This window comes from Lithobates pipiens, unplaced genomic scaffold, assembly GCF_037356315.1.
Source record: "Lithobates pipiens isolate NorthernLeopardFrog02 unplaced genomic scaffold, aLitPip1_a1.2 Scaffold_13, whole genome shotgun sequence".
NCBI classification, from domain to species: Eukaryota; Metazoa; Chordata; class Amphibia; order Anura; family Ranidae; genus Lithobates; species Lithobates pipiens.
The window spans coordinates 24187662-24214603 of NW_027507718.1; the positions used below are offsets into that span (position 1 = coordinate 24187662).

Below are 26942 nucleotides of genomic sequence, written 5' to 3' on the forward strand. Positions count from 1 at the left end.
GGAAAGATGTCTGTGGCCTCCTGTGTACAGATAGATACCTATACAGGTAGGAGAAGTAAGCGTTTTTTCCACTGCTGTATGTGGGGGGGGGGTGAGGTAAAGGGGGCAGAGGGCATTGCTATGGGGGTGAGTGGGGGATGTCAAAGGGGCATATGACATTGCTAGGGGGGTAGAGAGCACTATTTTTGGGGGGGGGGTGTCAAACGAGCAGAGGACATTGCTATGAGGATAGGGGCAGAGAGCACTTTTGTGTGTGTGTTGGGGGGGGGGGGAGATGTCAAATGAGCAGAGGACATTGCTGTGGGGATGGGGGGAGGCAGAGGGAAAATTGTGGGGGGGTGATATCGAAGGAGCAGAAGGCTTTGGCATAAGGGCAGAGGGCCAGAGGACACTACTGGGGGGAGGGGCAGAAAACACTACTGGGGGGTAATGTAAAGGTGGGGCAGAGGACACTGCTATGCTATGGGGGGGTACAGAGGGCCAGAAGACACTACTGTGGAGAGGGTGATGTGAAGGGGGGCAGAGGTCATTGTGTGTGGGGGCAGAGGACACTAATGTGGACAGGGCCAGAGCCAGCATAGAGCACCAGGATATGGGTTGTGGTAGTAAAATCTGAATCCCCAGCTGAGGCTGCAAAAAAAAGGACTTGGGGGGAGATCTGTCCTCAGTCCCTTTCTCTGTCTCAAAAGTGACATTGGGGGGACTGTTTAGACCCCTGTTATTTCACCAACGCTCCCCAACAGGCCTCCTAAAAAATAATATTGTAAAAATTAATAAAAAAATAAGATAATACAAATAAAAACTACTGACACCAGCCATTGCTTTACTGACACTAACCACTGCCCTCTTGATGCCAACTTCTGCCCTACTGACACTGTCCTCTTTTAAGTTAGGCTAAGTTTATATTTTTACAGTGACATTTGTTTTATTATATGTTTCTGCATTTTCCTTACTGTTTAGTTAGGCCTTGCTAGTTAATTTCTTTGACCGCTAGAGATCCGCGCTATAGCCGAATGACTGCTACAGCACGGACCTGCATTGCTGGGACGATGTCTATTGACGTCGTCCCATGCACGAGCGGCCTGCGCGGCCCCTGAAGGCTACGCTCTGTGATCAGCGAGTCTATGAGACTCGCTGGATCACAGATCGGAGTAAGGGTTCGATCCCGACCCCTTACCATGTGATCAGCTGTCAGCCAATGACAGCTGATCATGTGATGTCAGAAAAAGCCGATCACTGGCGGCAGTGAGAGGGACACCTAGCAGTAGGCAACAGTGCCACCTGTCAGTGCCCACAGTGCCACGTATCAGTGCCACCCATCCGTGCCGCCCATCAGTGTCGCCTTATCTGTGCCCATTAGTACCGACTTATCTGTCCTCATCAGTGCCACATTATCTGTGCCTATTAGTGCCCATCAGTGCAGCCTATCAGTGCTCACCAGTGCCGCCTCATCAGCGCATATCAATGAAGCAGAAAAATTACCTGTTTGCAAAACAAACTATTAATATGATTTTTTTTTTTTTTTTCCCCATAATTTTTTGTTTATTTAGAAAAAAAATAAAAACCCCAGCTGTGATTAAATATCACCAAAAGAAAGCTCTATTTGTGTGAAAAAAGTGATAAAAATTTCATTTGGGTATAGTATTGTATGACCGCGCAATTGCCATTCAAAGTGCGTCAGCGCTGAGAGCTGAAAATTGGTTTGGGCAGGAGGGGGGTTTAGGTGCCCAGTAAGCAAGTGGTTAAAAAAAATAAGGGCATCGAACCCCGGTGATCCTTGATCTCTTTCATGTTGTTCAGGTAGAACTCCATCTCTAAAGGTTTCCTGCCCCTAATCTTGGATGGCTGTGCAGAAGTCAATCTCTCTATAGACTTCCGTACAACCTCTCTCGATCAACTTCTTACAACCAGCTTGCCAGTTTTTTTTTCCCCACTCAAAAAACTTTCTATCGGTAATTCCTATAGTGTGTATGCAATTCCGACACGCCAAAAATCACGCATGCTCTGATTCAACTACAAGACAGAAGCTATTGGCTACTGGCTATTGAACTTCCTTTTTCTAGTCCTGTCATACGTGTTGTACGTCACTGCGTTATAAACGATCGGAATTTGATGTGACCGTGTGTAGGCAAGACAGCTTGAGCCGAATTCTGTCGGGAAAACCATCAGAACTTTTTCCGACGAGAATTCTGATTGTGTGTATGAGGCATTAGAAGAAAAATTGTTGGAGTCTACAAAAGACTTGAGATTGGGGCAGAGGTTCATCTTCCAGCAGGACAATGACCCTAAACATACAGCAAGAGCTACAATGGGATGGTTTGGATCGAAGCATATGCATGTGTTAGAATGGCCCAGTCAAAGTCCAGACCTAAATCCAATTGAAAATTTGTGGCAAGACTTGAAAATTGCTGTTCACGAACACTCTCCATCCAATCTGGCAGAGCTTGAGCTCATACACTCACCTGTTCAATGCTCCAGTGCTGTGTCTTTCCCAGCGTGCAGCTATGAATTCTGGCAGCCACAGAGGGGGTGCTGTTTTAAAGGGCTAGCATGCGAGTTTCTCACTGTTCAAGCACCATGTCCACATGCTAGTACCTGGACCCACCTGTGCTCTCATCTAGATTTTTTCTGTGTGCTCCAGCCTTGCTTCCAGTTTATTCCAGCCAGTGTGTGCCAGCCTTATTTCCGTCTGTCTTTATCTTGCATTTGTCATTCCATGCACTCCTATCTGCAATTCGCCTTTCTTCACTGATGAGTCTCACTCACTCTGCTCTTCAGTTTGTCTGCCAGCATACTCATGTGTTTTCTGGCTTTTCTCTATGTACCCTGCTGTCTAGTAAGCCCAGCGCTTCAGAACTGCTCTCTGGTGAGTCAGTGGGCAGCAACCTTGCTATCACCTGCAGCACAGCATCTCCACCACTATGAGCTCTGGTGAAAACCAGGCACCATCTTAGGCCTGACTCACATCTATGTATTTTTTATGCTTTTTGCATTTTTACAGATTTGCACTACAGTCAATACAACATGGTTTCCAATGGAACACATTCTGTAGTGAAAATCTGCAAAATGCAAAAAGCACTAAAAAGGCATAGGTGTGAATCAGGCCTTAGGTCCTACACCTTTTCAAGGCTAAGCAAGTAGACAGTTTAGTCCTCCGTGTCCACTCTGTGGCTTTAACCACCGTCCGCCCATCTGCTACAAAAGGTTCTGGCCAACCACTCTGGATTTATGAAATTTTTTACAAGCAGTTATGTGTACATGTGGGTAGTAATGATTTCAGATTGCATATGCAGGGTCTGCCGTGATTGTATTTGAAGGTGGGCATGGATGGGCAGATATCTCCTTGAAAAGAACAAGCAGAACAACCATCATTTTATTAGTAGCATGAGCATTGAGACCCATTGTCTTACTTTTCTTACTTTTCTTTCATTTCAGTTGACAAAAATCAAATGGTTTTAGCTAAATTGTAATGCATTATTTAAGCATTTCTCTACAATTTCCAAACTCATTATATACTCCCTGGAGTAAAAATGTAATAGCATGTTATTATTTATAGTATTAAGATTTAAACAATTTACAGACACCGATTTAGCCGTCATATGAATTGTTCACGTGGGTAAGCAGCCCTCACATTTTCATTTTGTTTTCATTTGTTGACAAAATTTCAAATTGATCATTTAGTTTTTTGTCACTAGAAACATGTCGCTGGCGAAAGTTATAACAAAAATATTTTCCGTCAATGACATGATAGCCTTTTCATGGAATAACTTTTTAAAGAGCTAGAAAATCCCCTCCTCTGATAAAGAGCCCCTGCAACCACCCAAAATCTACTAATCTGTATTGGAAGTGCATTAAAACATGGAACAGCAATTATAAAAAAGTCACATCAAATAACGAATCTCAGGGTTATAATAATATTTCAGAATATATATTCTCTGAAAGAGGCTTTGCTTTAAATGTGAATGTACTTCCTGAGCCATGTGGTTTGGGTATTTTACTGGTTACGTCTCATTTCAGGTGAGGTGAAACGTCCCAACACTTGAGTCTTGATAGCTTGGAGCTAATAGGAATGAAATGTGTTATCTTCTGGATTTAACAATCCTTTATTTTATTATATCTGTAACGCTAATGACTCAGCAATTGTTAAAAAGCCTGTACATTAAAATTTGTGAAATTCCCTAGCATACAATATTGGAGTACCAGTATTAGGACGCAACTGAAATACAATAAAATTTGAATAGTTAGCAATTGAAATAAAATATGTTTGTTTTGTCTAATTCAGCATAATTTTTTTTACAAGGTAATTACAAGTCGTATTATTTTGTAGTGGGACTTTGGGTGAATTTTAGAAGAACATTTGTCTGAATTTATATAAAGGGAACTACATAAATACAGGTAAATATAAACATAATACAGTATAAATGTGTAACTGCATAAATACAGATACAATTGGAGGTGGATTTCTAAAAAAAAAAAAAATGCATAACATTTCGGCCAGTGGAAGTGCATGCACATTTGTTCCATGCGAATGGGGCAAAACAAAAAAAAAACAAAAAAGGAAGAGTTATTAGGCTATTTCCTGCTGGTCAAATGTTTGTCATTGATTTAAAATGGAAAAATACTGCTTTTATCCACAAGATGGAGCTAGGTATCATAGGAGTTTCCTACAATACTAAAGCCGCCCATACCAATGGGTTGAGTGAAAAAAACTGACACTGAGTGTGTGGATGGGGGAACTCTCCCCGCTGAGCTATTGTATTCTGACAGCAGGGAGACTTTCTCGCTGTCAGAATACACTGATCAGTACTGCCAGCTATAGCCTGCAACTCTGATCCAGCAGCAAAAGTTTGACAGGGCAGTTGTACAGATGTTAATTGGTAGATTGACTTCTGTAAAATCACCTTACCATACATAAACTGAAACTCTCCTGATCCCTGCAGAAGCAGGTGAATTTCGATCCATTTGTGACCGGCTTAAGGACCATCCAGTGCTTCACTTTGATGGCTGTGCCTGCTTCTCATATACTGTATACATGCCTGCATACTAGTTTGGTCGAGTAATTTGCTTGGAATTTAGCGTATTTTAGAGTATTTCTAATGCTATGAACATCATTGTATTTCAATTGATTTTGCGGTTTACTACAGCTGGAAAAAAAATACTGCAGATGTGGACAAGGGATACATGAAAATGATTCTACCTCTAAATTTTAAATTTTAAATTCTAAAAAACATTATGGCATTATCCACAGCAGTTAAAAATAAACCAACTTGGTTGGTCTGTTTTTAGGTCTTTATTTTCCAACAGATCTTCTGTTCTGGAAGAGTGGAGATTGGCATTAACATTCATCTGTAATTTTCCATCAGTGAAGCCAGCCACTTAAAGGTTACCTTGTCCCATCTCCCTGCAAGGTTTAGGCCTCATGCACCGCTGGACGTTTTTATAGCTGCTGTTTTTGGCTTCAGATGTTTTTTTCTGCAGCCAGTAAACTCTCCAGCATGTTATCCTGTGTGTTCATGCACACATAGGCGGTTTTCAACAGTTTTTTGGCAGGGGCGTTTTCTGCCTGGAAAAAAAAAACAGAACAAGTGGGTCTTAAAGAGGAAGTAAAGTCTGTTTAATTGTACCTACAGGTAAGCTTATAATAAGGCTTACCTGTAGGTATAGTATATATCTCCTAAACTTGCACAGTTTAGGAGATATTTACTATATACTCTGCTGCCAACGTCATTGGCGCATGTGCAAGAACAAGAACGGCCGATCATGCCATTTCATCAGTGCCCTGTGCCATGACCGGCGGCACATGCGTGGGAGTGACGTCATTGCGGCTCCGGCCAATCACAGCAGCAAAGCCTACGAACCTGGAAGAAATTCCGGGGAAGATTTCAGCCCTCTCATCGGTGTGCGGGCGCTGCTGCAACAGTTCTTAGGTTAGTAAAGCAGTTGTAGACCGCTGAGCATTTTTTTTACCCTGCAAGGTAAAGGCATAATGTGCTAGTATGCATCACATACTAGCACATTTTGTTAAACTTGCCTTAAGAACAAGCCCTTCTGCGCCGAGATGTCAGATCTGAAGGCCACTTCCATCTTCACCCATCTTGCTTCCGGGTTCGATGACGTCACTCCTGCACGGGAGCCACCAGTCACGGCATGGGCCTCTGAAGAAACAGCACGGTTAGCCGTTCCTTCAGAGTGCATGCGCCAGTGATGTCACTGGCTGCATCATGTACAGTAAATATCTTCTAAACGGTGCACGTTTAGGAGATATTTACATTACCTATAAGTAAGCCTTCTTATAAGCTTACCTATGGGTAAAAGTAATGCATGGAATTTAACTTATACTTTAAGGCCCCTTTCACACTAACGTCCCGTTCAGGCCCGCCTGTCAGTTTTTCAGGCGGACCTGAACGGGTGCTCCATAGAGCTCTATGGAGCGTCGGATGTCAGCGGTGACATGTCCGCTGACATCCGACCCGCTCCGATCCGAAAAAGTGTGACGGAGGAAAAAGCTATTTTTCCATCCGTCTGCGGATCGGATCGGATGACGACGGGCACTGCGGTCCGTCGTCATCCGATCTCCCATAGGGGAGAGCGGCGCTGTGACAGGTCCGTCCCTGCACAGTGTGCGGAGACAGACCTGTCATCTCCCTGCTCAGCGGGGATCGGCGGAGTGATCCCCGCTGAGCAAACGGACATCCACGGGGCGGATCAGAACTGATCCGCCCCGTGTGAAAGGACCCTAAGGCCTCTTGTACACTGCAGCTGCTAAACTCATGTTTAGGAGTAGTTGGGCATTTTTTTCAGCAGAACTCTCCTCAATGTTATCTTATGTGTACATGTACACTGAGTCGTTTAGAGGCAGTTGTTTACTGGCGTTTTTTTTTAAAGCATTTAGGATGGTAGTTTACCGCCATTTCAAGCGATTTTAAACTAGCGTAAATGCAGTAACCTGCGTTTATAAGCATTTTTAAAGTGGAACATGTAAAATATGTAAAAAAAAAAAAAAACACAATTTTCACCACATGGAGAGAGGGGGGGATGGAGGGAGAGAGAGGGGGAGGGGGGGAGAGAAGAGAGGGGGGAGAGAGGGAGAGAGAGAGGGGGGGGAGAGAGATGCATGGAGATGGATGGATAGAGAGATAGAGGATCGATAGTTATCACTAAAAAAAAAAAATCGATCTACAAGGACACAATGCTCTCACAGAAATGCTGAAATAGTTAATACTACTTGTTTTTCTTGCATTGTGGGCATTTGGAAGGGTTATTTGTAAAAACTCTTCTAAACGCAAACGCTCATAAACGCCACTATGTAAAAGCTGTAAAACGGACGTTTTTAACCGTCGGTTACTAGCTGTCGTTTTCCAACATTCAAAAGAGGTTTTCAAACGTCCTGAAGCCTAATGCCCCGTACACACGATCGGACTTTCCGCCAACAGAACCGTGGATTTTTGTTCGAAGGTTGTTGGCTCAAATTTGTCTTGCATATACACGGTCACACAAATGTTGGCCAACAATTCCTAATGTAGTGACGTACTAGACGTACGACAAGCCAAGAAAAAGGAAGTTCAATAGCCAGTGCGGAAAACAAAATTTTGTTGGCGGAAAATTTGAGAACCTGCTAGCCAACATTTGTTGGCGGAAAGTCTGACAACAAATGTTCAATGGAGCATACACACAGTTGGACTTTCCACCAACAAGCTCACATCCAACATTTCCCTGCGTTTAAGCGGCATTAGCCCTTGTACACACGGTCGGAGAATCCGTCGGAATGTGTCATATCGGACTGTGTTGTTGGATAATCCGACTGTGTGTGGTATGCATCGGACTGATTCCGTCAGAATATCCGTCGGACCCAATTTTCCAACTTGTTGTAAATATTTCCCAACCAACTGGGCCGATCGGACATACTCCGATCATGTGTAGAGAATTCCGATCGGACAAAGTGCCACGCATGCTCAGATCAAATTCCTACACCAAAGCTATTGGCTACTAGCCTGAACGTAGTCCCGTCGTAACGAAATAACGTCATCACGTTCTGAATGATCTGATTTTCCGACAACTTGGTCCGTGTGTATGCAACAGTTTCGGACACAATCCGTCGGACAAAATCCGTTGGACAAAATCCAACGGATTTGGTTGGCAGAATGTTCGACCGTGTGTACAAGGGCTTAAAGGGGTTTTTCAGCTGCAAAAACGCTCTAAAGTCCCATACACATTATCATATTTTCTGCTTTCTTTTTTTCCTTCAGATTTACCAAAACCATGTAGTAGAAGGGCCTGCTTGATTGCATACAAATTGAAAGTCCTAAGGTTTGACCTCATATTATATGGTTTTGGTAAATCTGAAAGAAAAAAACAGCAGAAAATCTGATAGAGTGTATGGGACTTTACTCTGATAAAAGCTTAAAAACGCTGCTATTCATCATTTATCAGCATTTTTGAGCCATAAGCTTTTGTGGGACTATAGTTTTGCTACAAAATGCTGAAAAATGCTACAGCTAAAATGCTGCAAAACTCATTCTACAGCTAACACGACTGGTGTTTTTATAACTTCCAGTGTGCAGGAGGTCTTAAAACCAAGAATGTTGGCAAGATAATGAAGCAGTGTGGGGACAAATTTGGACAAAGAGCCATTTATTTCACAAAGACAAAACAGTATACGCAGAGTATGTTATGCATATACTGTATATCTTACTAGACAGCGGTGTAGGATATAAACTCTAACCTGAATACATTTAACGTGGAACATCATAAGCAGTTGTCATGGTTTTTTTTTTGCATAAAATACTATTTTATTCATTTTTTATTTTTTTATTTATCCCTCGTATCTTAGTGCTGCTCATCTTCTTTAACCTCTTTCATACACTTCCCACTACTTGCAATTCATTATTCAGTATCAGGTTGGACTGTAAACAAAAATGGCAACCATTCCACTTTATAAACATCTGCAACTGAAAAGACTTTACATAGAACGAACAATACAAACATTTCCCATCATTCTTATGAGCTAGTCAGCAAAAAAAAAAGGAATTATTATTTGAATAATGCCGCGTACACATGATCGAATTGTCCGGCGGACCGCATTACGCCGGACAATTCAATCGCGTGTGGGCTCTAGCGGACTTTTTCATCGTAAAGTCCGGCGGACTTAGAAAGTAGTTTTGACTCAAAATTTGTCTCCCGGACTTGGCTTTGAGCGGACAATCCGTTCGTCAGTGTGCTAGTCCGGCGGACTAAGAATGATGCATGATGGGAAGCAAGTACAAGAAGGAAGCTATTGGCTACTGGCTATTGAACTTCCTTTTTCTAGTCCCGTCGTACATGCTGTACGTCATCGCGCTAGAAATCGCCGGACTTTCAGAGTGTCCGTGTGTGGCCAAGTCTGTTCGTTAGAAAGTCCGGTGGATTATTTGCCAGACTAAGTCTGCCGGACAATTCGATCGTGTTTATGCGGCATTAGGAGCAGAAGTTTAATTGCACAACCTTTGCAAAAAAATAAATATATAAATATATATATATAATTATACTTATGAGTTTATTTGCATATTATGCTTTCTATCACAGAAAGAAGATAAAGGAACTGCAAGCCATGAAAGCTTTCATTGTTGGAATTGGTGGGTAAGTTTGTTTTCCTATTCATAGAATGAAAAGCTTTTGTTATGTTGAATGGCGTGTGCTAAAGTTTTTTTTTTTTGCATATGATTTATTTCTTTAGTTTGGGCACAGCCTTACTCTGGAGTATATTATTATGGTGGAGAGAAATACTGAACTGCTGGTAGCAAGGGATAGTATTAAGATGCCGATTTAATTAGGGTGCCAAAGCTGAAGAAGTGGAAATAGCAATTATGAATCTGGTAGTGGAGGATATTACTGTGCTGTTGGGGTGAATGATTATTATAGCTTCTGTACACAGGTATTAGACCCTAAAGTGAGTTAAGTGCAGTATATGTTCAGGTGCTTTTGAGTTTTTTTTTAGCTTTGCCTTTCAGTTACGAAAATAGTTAATTTAGGCTGGTTTTAGCTGCTTCAAGTTGCTTTTGCGTTGAGTTATTATAAGGCTAATGGTGCAACTATTGTTATACTATCTAGGTATATTATGAAGTTGTGGGTTGTATTTATTGCACTGATGCAGGGGGATATTATTGTAATGGTACTGGTGAGCTATTATAGGGCTGATGCTGAAAGATATTACTACAATGGTCGAAGAGATTTATTATGGTTCTAGTGGTGGAAAACATTTTTCTGGTATGGATTGTGGGAAGTATTAGGATTCAGGGTAAATAATTATGGTGCAAGTGGTGAGAGATTTTATTTTGGTGCTGACAATGAGGAGCAATGGCATCATTTCAGTGTAGACGGTAAATAATATTTATGATCATGTTGGTGTCGGGGGGACATTATTATAGTGCTCATGGTAGGGAATTTATTATAATGCAGGAATATGGTACTATGTTGCTGCTGGCAGAAGATATTATTATAGTGATTGGACACGTTATTATAGTGTGAATGGTGTGGTATAATATTATGGTTTTGATACTGGGGCACATTATGGTGTGGCTGGCAGGGCAAATTATTATGGTGCTGATACTGGAGGATATTGTTACAGTTGTTATAAGAATGTTGATGAGTTGGCTGTGTTTTTTTGCTTTTTGACTTTGTTTAGAGTGGGTAGGCCTTTACGTCTGTCCATGGGCCCAGTAGGGGCAATTTCCTCTGTCCAAAAGTGTTACAGTTAAAGCTACAATTAATTTGCAAGCTGGTTCTTAAATCAGTTGGGAAGTATAAGATAAGGGCAAGAACATCTGCAATTCCTTTAAACGTCAAATAAAATGTTTAATATCACTGATATCTTCCTCTTCCTTTAACACTACAGATAGGGCAATATCTACCCATTCTCAGTTCTGTCATGACTTGCCACTGATCACTATTTGCCCAAAGAGGGAAAAAGCAACACATGCGTGGTTACTACTTTCTTACCTCTTCTTGGTGAAAAGTAGGGAAAGACTGACCAGTTCTCACAATGGTTATCCAGCAAATAGAAAATGTATTGTGAGCACAGTTTAGGTAAACGCTTAAAGTGGAACTGCACTGCATTTGAGAACGACAAACTGAAAATGCTATTTAATTCTTTTTTTAATATTCAAAGCAAACTCCCCCATCCCTCCATGTCTCCATGCTTTATTTTGCTGAGAAATCACTTTGAAACACACGCTCCTAGCATTTCTGGTTGGGGCCATCTTGCGTAAGGGCAGATAATTCATGTAACATTTACTTCCTGTAATCCATCTGCCCTTAGCATGCATGCATGCAGGAGGAGGGTGTGCTTCACTGAGAAAACCCCCTCCTCCTTTCCTCCCCTCCTGAAGACTCCTGGGATGTATGACATCAATTGCCCAGGCCAGAAACCAGGAAGTAACTGAGGAAATCAAAATAAAAAGTTTAAAACAAGTAAATATAATCTACCTTCTATTAATCAAGTGGCACTCGTGGCCATCATCCATACTGTATATTCATAATCTATCTTCCTATCTATTTACTAATTGCAGCATTTATAAGGATTAAAAATAGTCAATGTTGATTGAGAGAGTGAAGTTCCACTTGAAATAGGCCGATTTGTGCCTAAATGTTGCATGAGGAAGTTGGAAGCCATAAAGATGGCCTCTGCCTGGAAAATAGAAAAAAATTAAAATATATTGACATTGCATTGACCACTGTAGCATTGCCACCTAATCACTTTGAAAGCCCAACACAAAAGATGATCAGTTTAATTCAGTCAACTACTTAGGCCCTGTGCTATTCATATGCCTCTGGTGTCAATTACAAATTTAGGTCACCTACTATGATCTATCCATTATTTGTATTGTGGAACAGCAGTTTAGCATATATTAATTTTCATGTTTCAAGTGTAGATTAGAAATAGAAACTGAAATAATGTAATTAGTCACACATTTGTTGCTATAATGTAAATAAGGTACTGATTTCTAAACCTGTTAGGACAGCACAACATAGACATCGATCCAGTTGTAATTATGGATATACATTTTTATGAATCGTACCAGTTATTTGAATTGTATTGAATATACACTCATTCATGATTATGCTTTTATACGTTAATTTATATTCCCCTCCTTTTTGATCTATCCAGTTCTATTGAATCCCATTGCACAACTCCTGGAAGCACAGCATCAGGCACATACAGTATGTCATCCTGATACTAGCACTACTTGCAGAGGTATCACAAAGGAGAAGTGTAGTTATAGACCAAGTCTAAAGGAAAAACTCAATTTGAAAGCGCCACATCCCTCTTAAAGTAGAAAAACACAGAAAATCCATTTTTGTTGGGACTTTTTAACCGTATACATATACAAAAGGAGAAATGTATATAGAAAAATATAAATTTTATTCAATTAAAAAAATCCATAAACAAGGATAAATTGATCAGTAACAGATACCACTATATGTGTAAATTGTTATCTCTACATGTTTCGCCTGTTAAGGCTTCCTCAGGAGATTCTTTTGCAATGAACACTGTGGGTGTGGACTGATCACTACAATAAAAAATATGTATATCAAAACAATTATACAAAGTAAATACATGTAAAAAACACAAATAAATTGAATACATAGTTTAATATAGGACTGTGTGCTAACAAACAGAATGCATTCTCTGATCTGGTACCAACCTTAAAAAGATCAATGATCATTAAAAACTGTGGAAAAGCAAGGCAGGACCATTAAACAGCATCATAGAAAGGGATAGGATGTTTGGGAAGATCTAATAATCCATCTAGGTCAGAAGGTATATGTATATAAAATCAATAAGATCAAAAAACAAAAAATCTCAACTATAAAAAAGCCTACCTTAAAGAATTTTCACAATGAAAAAATATCGACTAAAGATCTTTATGTCACCGATGACTTCCGATCCGCTCCGCAAAATCCAGACGGATGTAAACTCTATTTTTCATCTGTCTATCAGATCGGATGAAAGCAGACAGGCGGTCCGTAATCATCCAATCCCCCCGTAGGGGAGAGCGGAGCTCTGACAGGTCCGTCCCTGCACAGAGTGCAGAGGTGGACTTGTCATCCGCCGACTCAGCGGGGATCAACGGAGCGATCTCCCGCTGAGCAAGCGGAGGAGTAAAAACGGATCCATAGGTCTGAAAGGGGCCTGATTCTGTTAGTGATCTGAAGGGAGAAGAGGTCATGACAAGAGACTTGATCCCCAACTGACCACCAGTTGGGGATTCTGGTTCTGGTCCCAGTTTAATGTGGCCCTAACGACACACTGGGTTGATTTATTAAAACTGGAGCATTCAAAATCTGGTGCAGCTCTGCATGGTAGCCAATCAGCTTCTTACTTTAGCTTGGTCAATTAAAAAAAAAATGCAGAGCTGACCCAGATTGTGAACTCCCCTGTTTTAGTAAATCAACACCCCTGTGATCTATTTAAAGGCCTTTGTGATGTCATCTCTTAACATTACTACTGCACACAGGAATTGCCACTGGACATGGCGATACCCATTTATTAGACCATCCTCAATACAGTGCATTGTGCTACTGTACACAGTTTAGTTTACCTGGATCAGATTTGACCTTGTAGGCAAACCTGTCTTCACCTCATCCTGTCAAAATTTCCATTATCATATGATAGGTATCATTTGACTATGGGTACTTTTGAAATACTTTTCAACAATGTATTTCAAATTATGTACAGTATAAATGAAAGGTATATAAACCTTTATGATACACACAAAGGAATATTGTTCTCCAGTTCTTTGCTACATTATACTTACTGGGTTATTTTTTATTTTTTTTTGAAAAGCCATTTGAATCCACTATGTTTTATTTATTTAGCTCTTTTTACAATAAAAAGATGCTACTAGTAAATTATGGAACGTTCTGTAGCAGTGCATTTGTTTGTAAGTAATATAGATAGAACCAGTTCCATTCTATTTGCTGACATTTGTCTGGCATTGAGCACTTATAGTATACAGTATGATATATTGTTATTACTGGCCAACAAATGCCGTTGAATTTTTTATACAGAGTGACAAATGGCGGAAAAACAACACTTGCCAATGAACTTCTGAAAGACCTTTCTAACTGCAGCAAAATCAGCCAGGATGACTACTTCAAGGTATTCCTGTGATTGATGTGATATACTGAATGTGTTTTTGAAATAATAAAGGGGTATTATGTTCAACAAATAAACTTTCATTTTATAAAATCAGTTGTATGATAATAATACAAACAATAGTTATATTGCGCAATCCAATATACTTTCAAGTTGTGAGTTCTGCCTGTCTGCTGACCATCTCTTTCCACAACTTCCTGCATTCCCTGTATGCTTTTTAGCTTCTCCTCTGCTGTTCACGTTCAATTTAGATGGACTACATATCCCATGGTACCTTGCTACCTGCAAGCAGTGATTCCTGTACTGACTCCACCCCCTGAAACTCCTCTCAGCACCTCTGTAATTCAGAAGGCACACTGTGAAATATGTGACACAGCAGTGACTACTCAAAGGACATAGTGAATACCTGTCATAGAATTCAAGTAAATGTATTAGGATAATCACAAAGTTTAAAAACGTCAAGATCATTCAGAATAATGGCCTGTACACACGGTCGGACTTTCCGACGGAAAAATGTGCGATCAAATTATGTTGTCGGAAATTCTGATTTGTGTGTGGGCTTCATCTGACTTTTTCTGTCAGAATTTCCGACACACAAAGTTTGAGATCTGGATCTAAAATTTTCCGACAACAAAATCCAATCGCTTAAATTCCGATCGTGTGTAGACAATTCCGACGCACAAAGTGGCACACATGCTCAGAATAATTTATAAGACGAAACCTATTGGCTACTACCCTCTTTATAGTCCCATCGTACGTGTTTTACGTCACCTCATTCTGAACGATCAGATTTTCCGACAACTTTGTGTGAGTGTGTGTGTGTGCAACACAACGCAAGACAATGCAACACAAGTCCGACCGTGTGTACAGGGCATTATAGGAGAAGGCTAGAAATAATTGAAATACAATGTGGAAATTAATACTGGATTTTGCATTTTGACCATAGAACAACATTTCAATATGCAGCAGGCTAGTATTTAGGCATCATAAGAGACTGGTCATTTTAGACTTAGCATAGCTATAACTGGACTAGGAATGAGCCACCACTAGATTTTAAAAACTACAAATGCCTGGTTATTAGGCTGCCAGGATCTGATTGGTGCAACTGATATGAAGTTCTTGAGCATCGAAACAACATTCAGAAACAGTTTTTTAAAAATAATGTATAGCCTAAAGCCAGGTACACACTATTAGTTTTTGTTCAATCCCACGGGTTGAATGAAAAAATAAAACTGTCAGCTCCGGTCGAGGTTAGTTTAGCAATCTCCCCCCGCTAAACTGTTGTGTTCTGACAGGAGGACACCATTGGCTGAGAGCGCTGATCGTAAGTCAAACGGCTGCTAGTTTTCCAGCATGCACATCTGACAGAAGCCGGCTTTTGTTGGACAGATCGACACACAGGCAGAATGTCGGTCATTTTTTTCGCCCTTAAACTGGCTGTTGTATCCTGACTTGTGGCCCGTGTGTGTACCTGTACCTGTATTTGTTACACAAATATGATATGGTTTCTGCCTTTGTTTCAAGAAACAATGAAATGCCAATTATTGGGATATTCTTTTTATGCAGCCTGATGCAGAAGTTGCAACAAATGAAAGAGGATTCAAGCGATATGATGGTAAGCACTTAATAGCACCTTATTATTAGGGCAGAGCTACTTAGAGGCAATGCACAAATCAAAACATTATAAGGGAGCTGTTTTACCTGCCAAAGTGTTTGTATTTCTCTCCATCAAGAGGATTTTTTACAGTCAAGGATGACTGTAGAAAGGATACAGTGCTGTCCTCTCTTCATTTTGCACATGAATAAAGCAGTAGTCAAGAAGTTGTGGCCCAATCTAAGGATTGGTTTGGGATGATGGGAAGGGATGAAATTTTAGTGATTTCTTCCTTTAGTTTGCTGTAAGGTGAAATTAGAAGGAAAAAAAGTTATAAATGTTAAGCTTCCCACAGTAAGCATGGGATTACATTGATATGCTTCTCAATAGCAGCACATTGATATCCGTGCGTTGCAGATGAGGTGGTTACCACAAATTACCCATGTAACCCTAGCCTAAGTCAGTCCCTAAGGTATATAGTTACGTGAAAAAGTGTCTAATAGTGTATTAATACAGAATGGAGAGAAATGTCAAAGCTTAAAATGGCTGTAAACCTCAGACATGAAATATGAATAAAGCGTATCCCTCTATAGTTTGGTGTCCTAAAGTGGTTGTAACCCTAAGAAAAAAAATGTTCCTTTAAGGCATGATCCATAGCACAGTGCTTGTACTGTGTAATTTTTCCCTTCCTGTCATTTAATATACCTGGTTTATCCTGCCTGTTCCTGTGTCCCCCTGTGTGTGCTGACCACGGTAATCATGGCTGCTAAGCCATAATTACTGTGGTCAGTTTTCATGCCTCTGTCAGCCCGCTGCTTTGCTGTGAGAGTCTCTCCCCCTCACTCCCTGGCAGCAGGCGAGCAGCCCAAATTCCTGCCGTTATTCAGCTGCAATATGCAGCAAATATACTTGTATCCCCTCCAGAGTACGCTGCCATTAACAGTGTATGTATTTTTCTTTTTTAAATGAAAAGGCTAAATACCTTTTCCCATACTGACGCTGTGCAGTCACGTGATTCCCCTGTGCTGACCGGCAAAGGGGAATCTCAACCCTTCCCGGTTCTCTCCGTAAATCAAGGAAGATGAGCGGAGGGGGATCAGGTGACTACACAGCTGCGGTGTGAGGGTATTTAGCCTTTTCATTTAAAAGAACACATACACTATCGTTAATGGCAGCATACTTCAGAGGGGATACATGTAAAGTCACATAGTGACTTTAAAAACACTTTAATTAAGAGCAAGCACTAAGTGTCATTTCTGTCTGCTGCCTCATTCCTCTGATATTGGCATGAATAATTTCTGATAAGTTTTCCTGACACAGAGATAAATTAGGTGACTGGAGGAATCTATAGCCGATTGACAGCCTCAGCTTTATTCCTTTGTGCTGTGTGGAGGGGGGGCGTGTCCCTTTCCTCCAATCAGCTGCCAGAGCTCTCATCACTGTGCTCTGCAGAGTGTAACTTCAGCTCTCCACCCCCTTTATTCTGAACTCTCTGACAAGCTTTAAATATTCAGCACTTTGAACAGATGTAGATAAGAGAAGACTGCAGATAAACAAATACAACTTACGTAGGAGGATTTATTTCACTTACTTTAATGTGAATGCATCTTTCAGGTCATCGCATTCCTTAAATGTCTCATTCTATGATAAGGTGTTGCCATTATTTCTACTATACATATTTTGCTCAAATTGTCATCTCAATATAGACATTTCAGAGAAACTATATTGTGAACTTTAATTACCTGTGTGCAGCTGTAATAAATTGCCTTTAAAAAATAGCAGTATCATATACCCAAGTAGTCCCAATTCAAAGGATAGATCCCATAAAAAGTGACTAAGAGATGTTTAGTGGGTTATTGAATAATAAGAGTCGCACTCCGCTGTAAATTCTTCTTGGTTTATACTTCATAGTCCTACTCTGTCCTTGTAAGCAAGCCTGTTGGGGGGGGTGAAACGCATAATGGGAATGTGTTTTTTCGGGTGGAGACAATATGCATGCAGCCTTCTTATGGACTATGAAATAAAGCACCAAGATGAATTCACAGTGAAGTGGATCTCTTATCTTTCAATATTGCTTTTTTAAACAGATGAGCAGCAAGGAGCCAGCACCCGAATGGTCCATCAATATAGGGGGGTAGAGATTTGGAGCAGTGCCGTATGGGTATGCATTTAATATTTAATGGGTTGTTTTCAGTGGCAGTTTTAACACTCTGTTCCAAGAACGTATTATTGATAAATGTTTGATCTTTTATTCAAGTATAGATTTATTGTATGTCTTTGTATACAATCATTGGCTCGTTAATGTGTATATATATATATATGTCTTCTAGAACTTGAGGCCTTGGAAATGGAAAAAATGATGTCAGCTGTTCAGTCATGGATATCTCAGCATAACAAATGTGCCTCCTCAGAAGATAAATTAAATATAGTGCAAGAAAGATGCGAAAACACTGTGCACTTTTTAGTAGTTGAAGGTTTCCTCCTGTATCACTATGAGTAAGTATGAAATAGGCCTCCTGCACACTGCAGCTTGAAAAAGCCCAATACATTTATTGATCTAAAATGCAGCCATTGTTTACAATGTGCCTGTACACACAGGCGCGTAAACAAGCACTGCGTATTTTTTAGTTAAAAGAAGAATGTTATACCAGTTAACAAGCCAACTTTAGACAAAACTTTTTTTTTTTTTGTTAGATTTGGACATTGTGAAAAGGCTAGAACTTCTATTTTTGTTTTCTTTTATATCTCCACTGAGGTTTCCCTTCACCTCTGGTTTTGGTGACAGGGGGCATGATAAGAAATGTCTCCAATGGTAACAAAGGCAGTAGCAAATCTTATTTTTAGTAAATGCAGATGTAGGATGGAACCTTTCTGAGATTCTTTTTGCAGTGTCACAGGGATGAAAAAAAGTGCATGGTATGGAGCTGAGGAAAGTGGGTGTTCTGTAGTCCTGTCCTGGGTGACATCATTGTTCCTCTATAAATGCAGTACAGTGAGTGGGCGCTGCCACCTTAGGGGAGGAACGTTTTTACTGGAAAGATCACCAAACCAACTAAAGAAAACTAACGCAGGCACCATCTGCAATATTTTTTTTTTGTTCTTTAATAATTAGCACATAAAAAAATGATGTTTTATTGAATAAGGCTTATTGTGTACAACTGATATTAAGATACAAAGATCTATACAAAAAAAAAGTAAATATGATTTTTTTATGCCTTTTAGATTTTTTCTTAATACTTAAAGAGTATCTAAACCCAAGAGCAAAGTATAGTATTGCAGCTTACCTGTCTTTAGATGTGGCTACATTAATTTTCTTTATTCAGACTGTTCTTTTTTTATATTAACTTGATAAACTTGTCATTTCCTGTCCCCGGGTGACTCCCAAAGCAGCATTGCTAGCCTAAGAAAGGGGGTGTTTTGGGACTACAACACCACCTCCCCCTCATCTCCATAACAGAGGGAGGTGTCTTGTGGTTCACAAAGATAGTAGGGAACAGAGCTAACTGATACCTTCCTGTGCTTTCTACCTCTGGGCTGTTATCAGCTCACACCATTTCTGGTATATTTAATACACCAAAAGGGGGCAAAAGATACAATTAGTGTTAAAGTTTAAATACATTTTAACTTTATTTGACTACATTTTTTAAGCATTGCTATAGGATAGATGTTGCATTTAGAAATAGGTACATCATTTCTTTGTTGATTATGTATATACAATAATGGAGTGTATCTTACAGGCCTTTGGACAATGTATTTGATAGAAGATATTTTCTAACTGTTCCCTTTGAAGAATGTAAAAGGCGAAGGAGGTATGTGGAACATAAGTAGTTACATATAATTATGTTTCTGCCAAAGTTTACATTAAAGTAGTTGCACAAAGAAGAACGCTGCTCTATGCTAAATACCTGGCTATAGTTTAAGGGCCGATTCACAGCAGATGTGGTGGGACCGCAATGGGTGGTTAATCCAGCACTGTCCCACCATTTAACAAGGTAAAGGTTTGTTAAAGTGGAGTTGCCCCCCAAAAAATAAAACCACTTAAAAATCTTAAAAAAAATCCAAAAAAAATAATTGGCAAAAAAAAAATTTTTTACTCACCTCTAAATACCGGTTGCTAGGGGGTCCCTCGTAGTCTGCCTTCTTCATTGCCCGGGCTGGTGACATCACTTCCCCTCGCGCCGCACATTCACCTGGGACCTGTCACGTGTCCCAGGTGACTGTACGGCGTATCACGGCGCCCTGCGCCGCTCGCGCATGCGCAGTGGGTGCCCGGCTGTGAAGCCACAGCCGGGTGCCCACAGTATGCATGACGGCGCCGCGAGCGGAGCGGGGAGCGAGGGGGGGGCTTCGTTCCCCCGCATCGCTGGAACCCGGGACAGGTAAGTGTCCGATTATTAAAAGCCAGCAGCTGCAGTATTTGTAGCTGCTGACTTTTAATTTTTTTTTTTTAGGGGGTACCCCACTTTAAAGAAAAAATGGAACAGTGCAGTGAATTCTGCTGGACTGCACCATTAAAACACAGTGGCTGGTGTGAATGGGCCCTGAGTAGGAAGCGATTTAAAGAAAGAACAAATCTTCCTTTGCAGTGGGGTTTACTTCTAGGGGACTGGGTGTAAAGCAGTTTTACTCACCTGGTTCTCCACTCCCACAGGCTTCTTCTCTTCATCGTAATATAGAAAAAGAAAAAAATGAGAATCAAGCTATATAATAAATGTAAAGTCCATAAATGAATCTATATGGATTATATTCATCTGTGTGGCATTATCCGCAAGCAATGTGATAATGAATCAGTCTCTAAAATAGCAGTGTCCATCACCAAAAACCGCAGTGTATCCACAACCAGCTGTAGAAACTGCTTACCAGCTCCTGTAGACCACTTATAGGGGGTCGATGTATGCCTATGGCTTAAAACCCAGCCGGGGCCTTTCTCCTCCTCTCCGGGCTTCTCCACACTTCTGGTATCACTCAGTAAGTTGGATAATAGGCACCAAAAAGAGATCAAAAGCTCCACGTAGTATAAAATCCTTGGTGGTTTTATTAAATGTAAAAAGTAACACTCACAGCAATGAGTAAAAGAAACACCTTAAGTTTGGTGTGTCGGCCGGCATACAACCAAACAAACTCGTCCAGGAGATGGTGACATCAGCACGTCGCTCCACCCTACGCGTTTCATCACAAATTACATTGTCCTGGGGCACGGGCGGCGCACTGCGTAACCATCTTAAATACATTATGGAATTAACCGAGCCTTGTTCTGAGTCTCGACCAGCCAAGTTGCCTGCACACAATCAAGTGCCATAATCTTATGCGATCATTCTAAACAGCAAACGCTGTTACAGAGGCTGCAAAAGTATCAATCATATGTGACTAGCATATTAAAAAAACTATTTCAAATATTATTGGCGCATAGGTCCTCTGCAGAATATCTACAGTATATGCTATTTACCCAATATTGATGATTTGGAACAGGCAGCCCAAGACTCAGAACCCAGTTTACACTTCAATAGGCCAATTATAAAATGGACCTAAAACTTCAAAAATATTTTCCAAAAACACTTCTCCAGAAGATGTATTAAAACCTGATCACTTAAAGCGGTAGTAAACCCGCAATTTTTTTTTTTTTTTTTAAACCTGCAAAGCAAAATGCATAATGAGCTAGTATGCACCGCATACTAGCTCATTATGAAATACTTACCTTAGAACGAGGCCCCGACATCTGGCCCGATCCACGCCAAGGGAGCTGACATGCTCCCTCTGCGTTTCTTCCGGGTATCGCGGCTCCGGCGCTGTGAGTGGCCGGAGCCGCAATATCGTCACTCCCGCGCATGCGTGCGGGAGATTTCTTCCCGGCCGGCCACTGACGGATTTTCAGGCCGAGAATCCCCTTGTGCGCATGCGCCGCTGCAGTCAGCGGCACATACCGAGGGGAATATCTCCTAAACCGTACAGGTTTAGGAGATATTTTTTTTACCTACAGGTAAGCCTTATTATAGGCTTTCCTGTAGGTAAAAGTTAAAAATTTGGGTATACAACCACTTTAATAGCGCATCAGGGTGACATCTAGTGGAGGGAAAATATATAAAGGTTCCACCTGTCAAGATTGTAATATAACTGCTGGAATCACTGCAAGATATAAGAAGCCAGTAGGTGACAGTGCACTACACCTCTTCCTTTTTTTTTTTTTTTAAACAAAATTTACACTTCATACACTGCAGTGTTGGGTGGTGCGATGCGCTGCCTGACATTTCAGTGCAATTTGGGCTGGTGTGTTGTGATGAAATGCAGCATGTCTGCATTTTAAAGCAGCACACTCCTTAACAGTAAGCGCTAAGCAGTTTGAATGGGACACATAGGAAACTATTTTTTCCTGTGTATCCCTGCAGTGACAGAATCTTAAAGAGAGGGAGTTATTTACTAAAGCTGGACAGTGCAAAATCTGGTGCAACTCTGCATAGAGGCCAATCAACTTCAAGGTTTTATTTCCAAAGCTTAATTGGACAAGTTGAAGTTAGAAGCTGATTGGCTAACATGCACAGCTGCACCAGATTCTGAGTGCACCCGTTTTAGTAAATCTCCCCCACTTTCTCCTTGCTCATGCAGGGCAAAGTGACAGTGTCCCTGCAAAGGGACCCCTCCAACCCCTTTATAATGACCTCGACTTGGAGTAGCAGCAATGTCACTTCCTTAGTCATTTCACAGTGCTCGGGTCTGGAGATTGGTTGCTAGGGCTGAGCACTCTCACTGAGTAGCAGGTCATAACTCTTGGAGGGCCTTTGCCACTACTTTACCCTATATGACCATGATGGCAATGTCTTTTTAAAGGCGGTTGGTAAAAATGGCCAAGTGTTGGATGTCTTTGTTTATGTTCTAACTGGCAAAAGTTTGTTTTTCTCACCAATTTATTACATTTTTGCCATCGCTTTCCTCTTTTGTAAAAATAACACACAAACTGTTCCTTACACAGTTCACGGGTTTATCAGCCTCCAGATCCTCCAGGATATTTTGATGGTTATGTGTGGCCTATGTACTTAAAGCACAAGAAAGAAATGGACAAAGTTCAAAGGGATATAGGTACATAGTAGCTGTTTTAAGAGAACGTTTGTACAATATCAATCCCCCATGTATAAAAATGTTTTTTTTAAAGTACATGCAATGCCAAATTATTTTTTTTAGGTGTGTTGTGGATAGTGTGTGCTAAATCTCCATTCAGGCTTTTATGTCTGTCTATGTCCTAGAGCAGTGATGGTGAACCCTGGCACCCTAGATGTTTTGGAGCTACATTTCCCATGATGCTTATGCACTCTGCAGTGTAGCTGAGCATCATGAGAAATGTATTTCCAAAACATCTGGGGTGCCAAGGTTCGCCATCACTGTCCTAGGGAGATGCACCTTCTCTATTTATCATAGTAACCAGGACCTGGGCTGCTACTAGAACCAAGTGAGGTAAAATCAAAAACAATAGAATAGATAGAAAGCCAGATGGGATATTCCAGTCTTTTGGGGAGATTTCTTCTCACTTCCTGATGTATATAGTATATGAGACAGGAAGTGTAGGGAAATAAAAACCTGAAACCGGTTTTAACCACTCTCTAATCTACAGCTAAATAAAAAAAAGTTTTGGCTTTATATACAGTTTAAATCTTTTGTTTCCTTTGTGCTAGAATACTTCCTCCCTTTGCAGACCACTGGCTGGACTGTGTAGTTCGCTTCCAGAATCGGTTTACTTTATTTTGAGAGCAATAGCTCTATCTATTCAGAGAGGCATTAAAAGCTACGTAAATACACATTTTAATAACTCTGCAGCAAAAAAACCCCCAAAAAACAGAACCAACATTGATAATAAGCCGTAACATACTACTGAATCTGAGTGTCATTTTCTCACGTTTCACGTTTTGAGTCTTAGATTTAGTAGCATCATTTATTCTACTCTTTTATTGTATGTTTTTGTATTAGTTTTTATAGATGGTACCAAGCCTCAAGAAGAGATTCTATGTTTCGTTTATAATGATATAAAACGAGCTGGTGAGTCAATATTGTAAACACGTTCCTCTTTTTTAACTTTTTTGTGTTTTGGTGGTTATTTTGGGATGATTCAGTCACTTCATATATATATATATATATATATATATATATATATATATATATATATATATATATATATATATATATATATATATATATATATATATATATATAAAATATACACAGAATATCCCTGGACGCCTGCAACTTCTGCTAACATACTTGCTTATATTTTTACTGGTTCGGATCTGACCACAGCAAACTGAAATCTGATTATTACTGGTCACTGTGCTTTGTATATTCAAGTAGAACTATAGGCAAATCTTTTTTTTTTTTCATTATGAATAGAGCAAGGGAGGGTTATAACCCCTGTCAGATTTTTTTCACCATCTGGTGTCTCATTTCCAATCACTTTCTGTCCCATAGCCAAGCTGGAAGTAAGGGGAAATCCCTGCAAATTAAGAGGATCACTTGGGGACCCCAGGTCACTAGAACTAGATTTCCCCTCTATTACTTTTCTGGGGACAACCCAAAATTTGGGATTTTCTTTTATTTTCAATTATAATGGTAAACGGGACAGATAGAGAGGGTGAATCTCCTTAACAGGGGCACATGCAGCAATACAAACTGACAGGTGATCTCATCCCTCTCCACTCTGTCCAAAACTAAAATAAAAAAAAAAGTTTTGCCTTTAGTTATACTTTCACATTAGTCAAGTCTCTGGTCTATTGAACAAACCCCACTGTATCAGAGCTTCACTGGTAAAAACAGCACATTTCAACATGCTGTTTCCTTCCTTGTTTTATCTGCTTTTCCTCACTGACTCATTTTCTTTAGCTACTTCCATTGGTCCCCAGTTTTGCTAGTTCAGCAGCATGCTCGTTATTTCTGCTACTGTTTTTAATAGGTCTGGATTTACTAGGGTACAATCCAAATGTTTCTATTTTATTACCAAGTGGACCACTGGAAATGAAGTGTGAATTTTACATTGACCTTCTTGTATCACAGAACATTTTGTTATTGCGGTAGAACTATAGATGAAACTTTTTTTTTTAATTTTGTATAGCGTAAGGTGAATTTTGTTTGCCATCTATGACCCCTCTGCTCTCTCTTCTGCCCACCTGACAGCTTTAGTGGGCGGGGCCGAGCACTGCCACTGAGGTCAGCCAGAGAGAGCCCCTAAGTCATGTGAGAGCCAGGAGCCGCTCTGATATACAGTATAATCTGCATTTTTTTTTATATAACACAGGCACATGGACATATAGCATTATATAGCAGAGGGGATGGTATGATCGTAGTGGATGGAGCTGGCAGGGAGGGGGGAGGAGGACATAGACACAGGAGAGCAGAGAGCAGGGCTGTGGATCACGGAGGCGCGTAAACTGACCACAGTGTCAGGGCTCAGCAGCCATGATATACCATGGTCAGTTAACGGGGGGAGGGTATAGCCAGGCAGGAACAGCCAGGTATTTCAGGTGTTACAGGGGGGCAAATTACTCCGCACAGGCACTGTACTGTTATTCATGCTTTAAGGGCATCCATTGGGCCCCTGAGCTCACCAGAACTAGTGTCCGTATTGGGTGATTTCTCCTCTTTTACTCTTCTGGGGACAACCAAAAGATGTGGGATTTTCTTTTACTTTCACCTGATAATGTTAAAGGAGAAGTATAGCCAAAGCACGTCTGGCTGTACTTCTCCCATTTTCAGCAGAGAGCGGGCTGAGGTCAGTCTTCTTCTGACATCACAGAAGTCGGTCTGACACCCAGCTTCAATTGAAATACTGTATATTCACAGACATGTCATTGTTACTTTTGTTAAATAATTTATTTCATATTTATTGTATTTTTGTTGCAGCTCAGCAACTTGCAGCTTAATAAAAAGAGATGGAAGATGAAAATTTGAACAACGGCACACATTCTATCTTAAACTTGCAAGTGAGACTAGGTTACATAAGTGAGAAACAATAATATAAAATATAAACTAGTACTAGTTATTTACCAGTGTGATATTTTTGTATGACATTAAGGCCTAGTGCACACAGGACATTTTGCAAATTCACCTAGAAGCCTTTCCTCCTGGCAGCAGTGTTTTTGCAAAAAATAAAAATGATAAAAGTGCTCAGGCTCCATTCACATCATAACGTTCCGTTTTGTGGGCAGAATCGCCGCAATTCTGTCCAAGATTTAGAAACGCTGCAAATAGCGGGATACCCTTGTGATCCACGCTATTTTGAATGGACCAAATTGAGGTGCGATTGTCGCCCGACTAATCGTGGTAAAAACACGCAAACAGAATCACGGTATGCCCAAAAGAGGTTCTTCTTTTGGGCGTCAGGCATCCTGCGATTCTGTTTGTGCATTTGTACCATGTTTTTACCACGATTCATTGGGCGATAATTGAGGCAAAATCGCGCAGTGATTTGGTGCCATTCAAAATAGCGGGGCTCGCAAGGGCGTCCCGCGATTTGCGCCGTTTCCACTCACAAAAGTAACGCCATGTTATGAGTGGATTCTCAAGCTTTTACTAGCTTTTAGGCACATTTACAAACATCAAGAGCTTAGTTGTTTATCCATTTAGTTGGCCAGAATAATAATTTATTCTGGTCATTGAAATGAATGAATGGTCAAGTACTAAGCTAGACGTGTTTAGATGCGTTTTATTTATTTTTTTGCAAAAACTCTGTTACTCCTGAACGCACTAGCTTTGTTTTTTTTGTTTTTTTACCTGCCTCTAAAAGCCCCTGCCACCAAAAGCTGATAAAAGCCTATGTGTGCATGAACACATAGGCTAACATACAGGGGAGTTTAGAGGCAGGGGGAAAAAAAATGCCTGGTGCCCCTAGAAGCAGCTGCAAAAAATGTCCAGTATGCATGAGGCCTAAAACACTAACATGGAAGACATTTATGATAATTATAATATGTCATATTTTTAATTTATTAAATCCACTTTATTAAAATACTAGCCAATTTTCTTTATTAAAGTGTCTTAAACCAAATATATTTCATTATCTCATAGCATACAATACATGCATTACCAGGTATTGCAAATACAACATGTATTTGGAGCACAGGTCACAATGCTGCCACAATTGCCAGTATAATCGTGTATAACTGCAATTCCAGGAGGCCTTCAGCGTCTGATCTTGCAGCTCCTATTGTTCAAATGTGTTAGGGTCCTTTCACACGGGGCAGA

At 40.5% G+C, this 26942-nt stretch overlaps 1 protein-coding gene across 8 annotated transcripts in view; it reads left to right on the forward strand.

Annotated features, from left to right (window-relative positions):
• The window catches only part of NMRK1 (nicotinamide riboside kinase 1), a 34662-nt gene extending 7951 nt beyond the window's left edge, over window positions 1-26711 (forward strand). For 4 of the 8 annotated variants that reach the window (XM_077474919.1, XM_077474917.1, XM_077474921.1 and 1 more), the window contains 9 exons: window positions 4301-4395; window positions 9562-9615; window positions 14047-14137; window positions 15701-15749; window positions 18059-18224; window positions 19466-19537; window positions 22693-22799; window positions 23682-23750; window positions 25605-26711. In XM_077474919.1, coding sequence (XP_077331045.1) covers window positions 9587-9615; window positions 14047-14137; window positions 15701-15749; window positions 18059-18224; window positions 19466-19537; window positions 22693-22799; window positions 23682-23750; window positions 25605-25624 — 603 coding nt within the window. In that variant the 5' untranslated portion in view covers window positions 4301-4395; window positions 9562-9586 and the 3' untranslated portion in view covers window positions 25625-26711. The remainder of the gene's footprint in view (window positions 1-4300; window positions 4396-9561; window positions 9616-14046; window positions 14138-15700; window positions 15750-18058; window positions 18225-19465; window positions 19538-22692; window positions 22800-23681; window positions 23751-25604) is intronic. The other 4 variants (XM_077474920.1, XM_077474922.1, XM_077474923.1 and 1 more) reach the window with 2 other exon arrangements.
• Window positions 26712-26942: the final 231 nt, after the last annotated feature.